The sequence below is a fragment of the Chiloscyllium plagiosum genome, chromosome 26 (genome assembly GCF_004010195.1).
Source record: "Chiloscyllium plagiosum isolate BGI_BamShark_2017 chromosome 26, ASM401019v2, whole genome shotgun sequence".
Taxonomy (NCBI): Eukaryota; Metazoa; Chordata; class Chondrichthyes; order Orectolobiformes; family Hemiscylliidae; genus Chiloscyllium; species Chiloscyllium plagiosum.
In genome coordinates, this window is record NC_057735.1 from 31,759,751 (window position 1) to 31,770,916 (window position 11,166).

The window sequence follows — 11,166 nt, forward strand, 5'->3', positions numbered from 1 at the left end:
CCAAAACTGGTGCGTTGTAAATTTTATTGACATGCCCCTGTATATTCAAAATAATAAACTAATTTTACATTGTAAAAACTGACCATAAAAGGATGCAAAAATACAGTCAAAGATTGCATGACTTCTTTGTAGTTTGAAAGACTTCCTTGTCTTCAACAGAAGCAAAAGGAAACATTCAGGCTGACATTGATTTGATGTCTTTTCCTGAAAGGCAGCCCTGAAAGCATAATTTTAAAATGAAAAGGCATTCCAATACATATATTTGGGCTGTTTCCAACACTTAACTTGTGAACACCACAACACAAGATATATGATTGACCTCACTTGTCACGTTATTTGGAAAAGGAACTTGAAATGCTAGAGGTCGCATAAATAGATCGACATACTTACTTGTTGCTAGATTTAAGTTTGCTCGCTGAGCTGGAAGGTTTGTTTTCAGACATTTCATCACCATACTAGGTACCATCATCAGTGAGGTCATAACATCAGCCTCTGGTGAAGTGCTGATGTTACGACCTGCTTATTATTTTTGTAAACACACAAATACAAAGCGGGTCATAACACCAGTGCTTCACCAGAGGCTCACAGATGATGTTACCTAGCATGGTGATGAAACGTCCAAAAACAAACCTTCCAGCTCAGTGAGCAAATTTACATCCAGAACCGCAGCCTGATCTACAAATCTTCTCAAAACTTGCTTACTGATTTCTTTTAAAATTCAGTAAGATCCTGCTTGCAAAAAGTTCATCAATGAAGTTCACCTGATCCAACTTCAATTTTACCTGAGAACCAATCTCTTAGAAATCTGAATTTAACACACTTAGCAGCTTACTGAAAATAGTTTGCCTTTAAAAGATCATCACTTCAGCTAAAGTCTCAGATATCACAGGGCTGTCATGAAAGAATCTGGGACAAGTATATAATATAACTTTATTTTTATTTCCCCATGTGTAACTACTCATCATCTAAGAAAGACAAATGAGTCAGATATTTCACTTTTAACCACCTATCTATGTGATAGTAAATGGCTCACTTTTGTTTTAAACTCACAGAAGGGTGCTGCTAGAAATATTTAGATCAGGATGATCCCTTCAGTTAAAAAAAAATACAAAAACATACAAAATCTGCTATAAACCAGACACGGGGCCTTCAGATCAGGAGACCCACTCAAATATAAGGAATCCAAGTATGACCTTTGCAGAGCCATTAAGACAGCCAAAGACCAATGCCGATCCAAACTAGAGACCCAGACAGACACCTGGTGACCATGGCAAGGACTGAATGACATCACAGGTTCCAAAAAGAGACAGTGCAAGATAACAGACAATGACACATCCCTCCCAGATCATCTCAACGCCTTTTATGCTCGCTTTGAGCAGAATTTCAGCAGTGAGGTAACACCTATTCCGACAAGTCCTGACAAACCTATCCAAACAGTCACTGCATCAGAAGTCAGATCAATTTTCCTTTGTGTGAATCCAAGGAAAGTGATTGACCAGACGGAGTACCAGGCCGTGCACTCAGGGCATGCAGTGATCACTTGGCAGAGGTATCCTTGAACATCTTCAACCTCTCCCTGCAGCAGGTCACTGTCCCTGACTGTTTCAAGAGGGCCAACGTCATCACTGTGCCTAAGAAGGCTCATGCAGCATGTCTCAATGACTACTGTCCAGTGGTCCTAACTTCAGTGATCATGACGTCCTTTGAAAAGTTGATCATGGCATTAATCAACCCCAGCCTCTCCAATTTTCTTGACCCACTCCAATTTGCCCATCGGACTAACAGATCCACATCAGATGCTGTATCACTTGCCCTTCACTCCTCTCTAGAATATCTTGATTCTAAGAACAGCTACATAAGAATCCTACTCATTGACTACAGTTCAGCCTTCAACACTATTATCCCCTGGAGACTGATTACTAAACTTAGTGATTTCGGACTGAGCCACATTCTCTGCAACTGGATCCTTAGTTTCCTGACCTAAGTCCACAATCAATGAAGATTGGGGACAATATTTCATCTTCACTAACACTCAACACCGGAGCCCCCCAGGGGTACGTACACAGCCCCCTACTGTACTCACTGTATACCAATGACTGCGTCGCCAAATACCAACCAATGCTATTTCCACGTTCACTGATGACACCACCATAGTTGGTAGAATCTCAGAAGGCGACAAAACAGACTACAGACGGGAGGTGGAAGACCTGGCAAAATGGTGCACTGAGAATAACCTAGCTCTTAATGCCGGCAAAACCAAGGAACTCATTATTGACTTTCGGTAGAATGTTACTCATGCCCCCCTATACATTAACAGCACAGAGGTGGGACGAGTGGAGAGTATCAAGTTCCTGGGAGTGATCATCCACAACACAATTTCTTGGACTCTTCATGTCGATGCACTGGTTACAAAGGCCCAACAACGTCTCTTCTTCCTCAGGCTGCTGACGAAATTTGGCATGATGGCGAATACCCTTGCCAACTTTTATAGGTACACCATTGAGAGCATTCTGTCTGGATGTATCACTACCTGGTATAGCAACTGTACCATTCAAGATCGGAGACAGTTACAGAGAGTGGTGAATGCAATCCGGCCAACCTCCCATCTACAGAATCCATCTACCAGGCCCACTCTCAAGGAAAGGCCGCCAGCATTCTCAAAGATTCATCCCACTCTGGCAGTGTTTCTTCTACAATCTCTACCATCGGGGAGAAGGAACAGAAGCCTGAATACATGCATCAGCTGGTTTTGAAACAGTTTCTATCCTACTGTTGTTAGAATACTGAATGGACTCACAAACTCTTAACATTTGCCTGTACCGGTGTTTTTGTCTTTGCTGCTGTTTACTTATTATTATTTACTTATCTATGCTACTTAACTCTGTGACCTGCCTGTATTGCTCGCAAGACAAAGCTTTTCACTGTGCCTTGGTACAAGTGACAAGTAATTCAATTCAATTCAACTGCAATCCTCAAATGGAAAACATGCTGACAATAAGTACATGAATTCATCTATTGATATAATGCAGTTCTAAATACTGTACACATGGAGATTCCAGATAATATTAATAAAACCAAAATATCCAAGTAAACTTTTGGAAAATGGGGGTTTCAGACAAATGATAATCAAATTTAAAAATATACAATGACTTGGGAAGAGTAAATATGCATGTTTAATTCAGAATCTATCATTTAAAATGGTAGGTGTTGATAAATCTATGTAAGGTTTGGTAATTGTGAAAATATGAAACTCGCCACCACAACATGATATATTCCCAAATTATGCAAGACAAGAAAAATATTGATGTATAAATGAAAATCAAGGAACAGTAATTTGAAGGAAGTAATATTGATAATATAAAATTATCTGTGGAGGACTACACATTAAACATACTGTCTATTCTACTTTATCAAAATATGAAAGTCTGAAAGAATGGCATGAGGTTTAAACACTGAGTTAAGAATTGCTATGGATGATAAAATATTATAACTGCTTTAAAAAGAATCACAGTACACATTCTTTATTATATTTCAACAGCAAGCCATTAAATAATGCAAAAAATCTATACATTGAACATAAAGATATATCTTGTGCAAAAGTAAACAGGAGAATCAGATAATGTAATTAGAATAAGCCAATTATTATTACATGTTGAATAATTGGAATAAGGAACAGACTGCCACCTAGTGCATTAAACACTAATTCTGTTAAACCATTCGGCAAGTATTGAATCAATTTATGATTCAGCAAAGAACTAAAGCACTTACCTTTGGGTTGAATTAAGTGAAAAATTGGTCAGAGTGGATTTTAAAACAAGACTTGGCTGATGGAGCTGGTTAATGTGTGGATACATCTGTGTTTATTTCGGTTTTTCACTGCGAGGAACTTCATCTTCTGTCATTTTCAGCTATTCACAAATAAGTAGGTGGGCAACCTATTAATTGATGTGCACATTCAATGGGCTACTTAAAGAGGCACACAGCAGCCTAGAAATGATTCTCTCTTCAATTCTCACACCTTGGCAATGGCAGTATTCAGTATCAAAGCTGACCACGATGCTGCTTCAACGTAATGCACCAACCTGCTCTTACACGATTCTCAAGAAATTACACTACATGGACCTTGAACCCTTTAAATCAAGTTAAACAGCTGCAGTACAAGGATGCTTATGTGGAGACATCAAACAAGCACACCAATCTCCCTTATTGCCTTAGGATACATGAGGTAGATTGAGTTCACAGCTAAAGAGAAGAGAATTCATATACAATAAGAGACTGTAAAGTTTACATTGCCAAGTTTTTTTTTCTGAGAACATTCTCTGTACCTGCTTTATTCCAGTGCAAACTTGGCAGCATAAGTGAAGGCTTAGATTGTGAATGATATGGTGCACATTTATTATAGGTTATTAACACATCAGTATATGGTAAGCACATGTTGAAGTGCTAAACTTGATAATAGATTGCTCGCACCTAAAGAAAGGCATGCCTTTGAGCTCATTACAGAAATGATGTTTCTTTTTGTTTAGCGTGCATTTTTTCCAAGCCTGTTTTCAGTTGCATTCACAATAATGAAAGAAGGTCCTGATGCTGGGCCAAACCATATTCTTATATTAAATTTACAGCTAATCCAAAGATTTATCAATCGTGATTCATAATCTCAATATATTTTACCATATGGAATTATCTACTACATTACAAGTATAATACAAGGACTGAAAATGAGATGAACATTTTAAGCAATGCATAAAGTTTTGAATCATGAAAGAGGGTTAAATTGCAAAGAAAATTGCAGCATAAATTCTTAGACAGGTTCAGCAGACATATTTGGTTTATGCCAAATATCTTCTGTGTGATTATATTCAGTGTAACCATTGACATTGTCATCTATTGAGAGTGATATTTGCTGACAACTTATGCAAGCAGTTGTGACATTTTCTTTGCAACTTATAGTCTGGTAGATGAGAAGGGACCTTTGGAAATCAATTGATATCCAACTCACTTTTATTTCTAGAAGAGGAAGATTGTATTGACAATCTGATCAAAAAAAAAGATTTCATAACAATTCAATAATGTTTAATTATTGTTTTAAATTGGCTGTATTCTCACTGCAGCAGGTGTAAAATGGAGCAATGGGAGGCTGCATTTTCCCTTTAGCAAATCAGATCCGGACAATCTGGTCTTCCGAATGCACAACACAATTTGCACCAGAGTATTTTGCATCAAACCAATTGTATGTAGTACATATTGTATAACATCCTGTCTGGAGATATTCCTGGAGAAAACATTTTCTAGTTGTTAAAAACATATTTATGACATTTGTCCTGTATATGTTATTGGCTGACATGTCTTATTTGACTATTTTTGTGCATGTATTACATGTATGTTAATGAAAGCAGGCTAATGCTTACTTCAAAGGAACAGTTTTAATGAGTTGAGGCATACCTGTAATCATATATACATCAGGACCTATTGTATCTACTCAAGCTGTGTGGCTTATTAATACAGTTCTTAGAAACTAAAATATCTAATTACAATTCACCTGAAAACACTTTTTTAACAATACTGCTCAATAGTTTCCAAGTCTTTACCTTTTAGGAGAGTATTTACTTTGTTACAAAGTGAGCTATTTAACGTTTTGAAAAAGTACACGTTGAAACAAATTAGTTCCATAAATGGTTTACATTTGATGCATTACGTTGAAAATCGAGGCTATCAAAATACTTGCAAAGTACAGGAGGTTGTGGCTTTTTTATTCTAAATAAACTCAAATGAACCCAAATTGTAGATGTGAGACACCGGTTTGTAAAAGTCTACACAGGTGAGCTAGACTGCACCAGCGCCTGAGGTAAAGCCATCACTGATTGATGTGCGTGTGGTACCAAAGACAATTTCCCTGATGCGTGTACATTTCCAGTGATTTCAAAGAAAGTTCCCAAGTGTAAGTGACAGCCAAACATCGACACTCATCATCCGAGCCAAAAGTATAGCATTTTGATGGCTCAAGGCTGAATTATTCCTTTGGTGCAAAAAAAAGACTGTAAATGTTTATTCAGTACACGAATCAGTGTGAACACGCCAAAATCGCCGTGTAAAAAAAAGAATGAGAATTTTACAGAACCGTAAGTCATTGTCGGTATATTTACAGAGAATATAAACCATATTTTATGGTTCCTCGAAACTTTTCAGAAATAACATATCTGTATGATTACTGTACTTGAGAACTTAATGCTCAGTTTTTACCGTAGGGTTTCCATTTATATTTTCCGTTTACAATGCGGTAATATACAGGTCCAGAAACGGGTTTGCATTCAGAATATTAAATCAAAATACAAAATCCACCAAACGATTTTGCCGTTTATTCGCTTTAATTCGTCCAGCCTGTTTTAAATCTATGATCGACCTTTTTAAGTCAGCCAGCACAGTTAGGGGAACTGCACCCTGATCATGACCTGGAAGGAGGGAGGAATTTGCCCGCTGTAACTTTCTAACGCCTGCACCACCCCTTCCCGCAATGTTCAACAGTCGCTGTTCGGACGGAAGGCTCTGGCTCAGTTCGAGCACCTGACTCGGTGTGTTGCTGGCCGAACAACAGACTTGAGTAGAAATTTGAAAACCCTTCGAATGCGAGCAGCTGCACATTTGCTCAGCACGTTGCGGACGCTGGGTACTATACTTGTAAACGTTGCGGGCTAAGTTTGCGAAAACGTTCATTGTACAAAAAAAACAATCATTTTAAATATTTACATATTAACGGAAACAATTACACTGGCCCGGGCGCCATACAATACAGTGCAAGGATCACTCTGATGTAACATTGTGGTTCTCAGTCTTTTTTTTAGGGGGATTTAGAGCACTACTTGTAAGTAATGCAAAGAGCCGGATTAATATTCCTGGCAGGTGCAGCATTAAAGGCAATTTATAAAAGCTTTTTGATGTGCCCGTCTATTTCTGAGCATGTCAGTATGTTGTTGCAGCCTGTTTGTCTTTCATATAAAGTTACAGCTATTTAAAATTCTAAGCACAGGGCGGAAATTATTCTCCTGTCCCTTTTAACCAACCGACGGAAGCGAGTAATTACTTTCTTATAGAAACTATTTTTGGCATCGGACACTCATTTGCCTTCGTGACAGTAAAACAAGGTACAGTGTTACTACACGGTGACAGGAATCGAACTCCGATGTTATTCTGTTCCACTGTTAGTGGCTCTCTCATATAATCGCAGCTCAGTAAGGGTTAAACCAGTCCTCGTTCCATTCGAGAGAGTGCGTTCTACGACCACAATTATTCAGGAGTTTGTGTTCAAACAGTAACTTTCTGTCTACTCGGTTCTAGCTAATCATCATTGATGATATCTTTTTAACGTATCTTACTCCATTTCTATTATTGACCAAGTCATCAATAGCTTTCTTCAGATAAACAGTCTCAATTGTGAAGTTTAAATATACAATACTCATCCCCAATGCAGTCCAAGGCATATATACACACCAACAATTTCCGTGGACTATGTAGCAAGAATATCAAACTTCTTCATCAGCTAATATCAGAATTACAAAGGCTTTGCTCTCACTGCAATAAGAAACAGACTTAGAACACTGACTTAAACATGCACTATTTCCAATGCACCATCTCGATCACGGGGAATGTCTTAGAACCACACGGCATGACAAGAGGCCACTCGGGCGATTGAGTCAGTGCCACCACTTTGAAAAGAGTCATTCCACCACACCCCCACCCCCTCCCCCACACACCTCTTTTACACGTGTCTATCCCCAGCCTTTCTGAAAGCCACGTTGGAATCTGCCCTCCCCACCGTTTGTGACAGTGCATCTACAGCCATCATTAGTGTTCATCACTTCATTTTTTGCCACATGAGCGAAACAACGCCCTGGTCCGGGCTTTGCAGCTTGTTCCAAGCATCGATGGTGGGAGCTGAGGGGTCGGCGTGTAACTAAAACCACAGCATCTTCGCCCAACTACTGATATCTCACCGAAAGCCCTTGGTTCTATTACATTCTCCTTCCGAGTACGTGAGAGAGGGGCGATGCACCTTTAACTTGGTTAATTCATGTTTTGCACCATAAGCACGTTTATCTGAAAGATTACAGGCACTTACAGGTAGGACGTCAACGGGCTCAAGTCTTCCGGCAATGCTGTAAACCCGAGCTCTGAGCAATCGACCCACAGCAGAATGCCATCCTCTTCACAGTGGCACCGAGCTGGGCAGGAAGGACTCGTTGGCGCTTGGCTGGAAGGTGCACAGCCAAAGGCAGTTAAGGCCAGCACTAAACAGGGCAAGAGCATTCTCCTGGGAGATGAAAGGGAGCGCTTGATGACTCTGTGCGGATGTCACTTGAAGCAACACGTGTGTGGATGCAGATCTCTGCAAACTTTAGACTGCTCTCACTGCCACCGCATCTACCTATTGTAGTTCAGGGTAAACACACAAATCCCTTATTGGCTGGCGCCGAGGGCTGAAATTGGACGACCGCTCGCGGTGGGAGGAGCTTTCAGCACGCAAAGATTTACTTGATAGGTTGGTGAACCAATATTTAATTCAAAGTTACCTCCCAAATGCTGAATTTCTCCAGCATTCAGCCAAAGAAAGAAAAACAAAAGTTTTCATCTTATCGTTCAGATCGCTTCAATCTCTGAAATTACTGATCACATGTCCTTGTCAACGAGTGTTCACTGATCGGGATGTATCAACCTCACATTTTATTGCAATGTTCAAAATTAGCTGTTTCAATTGTTATTGCCTTTTCTTAGGTAGGTTCAAAAAAGTTTAAGACACAACGCTGGAGATTTTCTGTGAAGTGCACAGATTCACAACCGTGCTGCTGGAAAGCAGAAAAATCCACACGAGTTAAACATTAACCTCTCCGAGTGAATGCACTTCAAGCGTGCAATTCAATTGGTGTATTACATGATGTAAGGCGCCAAAACATAAAGATAGGACCAAGTGACAATTAAAAGAAGTTGACGACAAGAAAATTGTCCAGTTTCCCTCTTCAGGACCCATGTAAAGTTTTGTGCAATTTGCTATAATAACTCCATTCTGGGTGTTCGAAGTGATCAGAAAGGCAATCTGCACTGGGGAATATCAAAGCTTCTGCTTTGAGGAAGCCTCATCACGAGGAAAATGAAATCATATCGACTCGGAACTTCAATTCGTTCCCAAAACGCAATAACAATTTTGCGGGAAGGTTTGAAACAATGAAACTCAAAGCAGCGATTCACAATATAAGTGGTGTTGGCGCCTGTTTAATTATACACTACAATGGATTTCCAAAAGTGACCAAAACCACACACACATTTCTATTCCGTGACGAGCCTTTTATCACAAGTAGACACAAGGCGCTTTGCTGATTTATTTCATAGCCCTAAAGTCCCGATAGCTATCTGATTCTTTTCCCTATTTCCCTTATAGTTTAGACCCAGTTGCAGGTTTTTCACTCTCCATCAGCGCGCGTTCCCCTTCCCTCCCCCTTTCTTGCGGGTCAGAATAAATTGTGTTCCCATTGTATAGAAAGTAGCTGGTAAAAATCTACCTTCGGAAAAGATTATTTCGACCCTCAGTTATTGTTCAATTTTTGTGTGTGTGTGTGTGTGTGTGTCCAACTCTCTTTCTTGTTGCGAGTAGCAGCCAGGAGCAAGTAGTGTGGTTAGTGGCTATTGGCAGCTGGCAAAGGTAGAGAATGGTAAAACGGAGGGCGTTGGCATAAGCCCACAAATCATATGTTTCTGAAATATAATTTGCTGCAAAATGTTGAGTATCTTTGCTAAAAGAATGTAAGGAGCTTCGTCAGGCTTCTGCTGAACGATTTCAAGTTTCTAAAATTTCTTAAAGGAGAATAGTGGAGGGGTCACGTGGTTCAGTGCCCACAGTGGCTAGATGTTTCCATCAGTCAACATGACCAGCTAACCTCGGGAGAATGAAATCCTCAGAATTTAAGGACATAAAAGCACTGTGGACTGCAGGAGCGTCTTAGTTTCCGATTGTGCTAGTTTAGAGTATGGTTTTGACTGCAAGGCAGACATTGCACCGATGTTTGAAGTTGTGCTCGTTATGAAGATTAGAACGTAGAAGTAGGAGTACCTAATTTAGACCATCAAGGTTGTTCTGTCTTTCAATAAGATAAGGTTTCATCTGAGATCTAATTCCTTTGCCTTATATTCCTCTATACCTTTGGTCAACATGCAAAAAATCTATCAATTTCAGATTTAAAATTAATAGCTGTTGTGGCATCCATTGTCATGTGTGTGAAAGAAAGTTTCAAGCCACAGTGTTTACAGAAATGTTTCTTAGTTTTGGTCCAGAAAGGCTTGGTTGCTGTTTTTAAACTATGTCCCCCAAGTCCAATTGCCCAAGCAACATGAATTGTTTTTCCATTGCTTGTTCTCCATAATATCTTGAAAACTTCAAATCACCCATTAACCTTCTCAGTTCTAGGAAATACAACCCTCTTTTGCACAGTCTCTATTCCTAATCTAATCCATTGAGTCTAGCTATCATCTGCTAAACTTATGTTGCTTTTGTCCAAGGATCAGGTTGCATTTTAGGTTCTGCTAAAATATATTAACATAATCATAAATGTAAAATCTTTCATGAGCCAATTGAATGTCAGAATGCAACAGAGTACTATTGTTTTCTTTTATCTTTTCAATTAAAGAGTTCCTTAAGGTATTTAAGAATGATAGTCTGGTGCAATTGGAGTTGTACACTTTAAAATTGTTTTATGATCCTAAATAAATATTTAATAAGACTTTCCTTTCACCATCTGTGAGTAATCTGATTTAAAATGACAGAAAAATTGCTTTACAAAACTGCACTGAGCCATTTAATACTTTAATTTGTGTTTCTTAGTAAATTAAATTTTCTTGATATGAATATACTTTTAAAACATCGCTATTAGTGCCTGTGCATGTAAGAAAATAAGTGTTATTAGAACAACTCCCTGTAACCACTAATATCTTGTAATTCTAATTTGGTGGAGTGAGGCCAGTTATGTAGCTGGGTCTGAAAAGGCAAATTGAATCTTGAGCCAGTGCAAAGTCTCACAAAAATTTGTATTTTAGGTGCAATTCACATACCTTTACAATTCACTAATATTTTGAACTGGTTTGGCTGATTCTGCCTGGAATTCATTGATATTAACTGGCAGAAAC

At 39.0% G+C, this 11,166-nt stretch overlaps 1 protein-coding gene across 1 annotated transcript in view; it reads right to left on the reverse strand.

Annotated features, from left to right (window-relative positions):
* Nucleotides 1–8,427, reverse strand: part of LOC122563226 (leucine-rich repeat-containing G-protein coupled receptor 6) — a 255,999-nt gene extending 247,572 nt beyond the window's left edge. Inside the window, exon 1 of the mRNA XM_043716816.1 lies at nt 8,114–8,427. Within this exon, the coding sequence (XP_043572751.1) occupies nt 8,114–8,301 (188 nt within the window). The 5' untranslated portion in view covers nt 8,302–8,427. The remainder of the gene's footprint in view (nt 1–8,113) is intronic.
* Nucleotides 8,428–11,166: the final 2,739 nt, after the last annotated feature.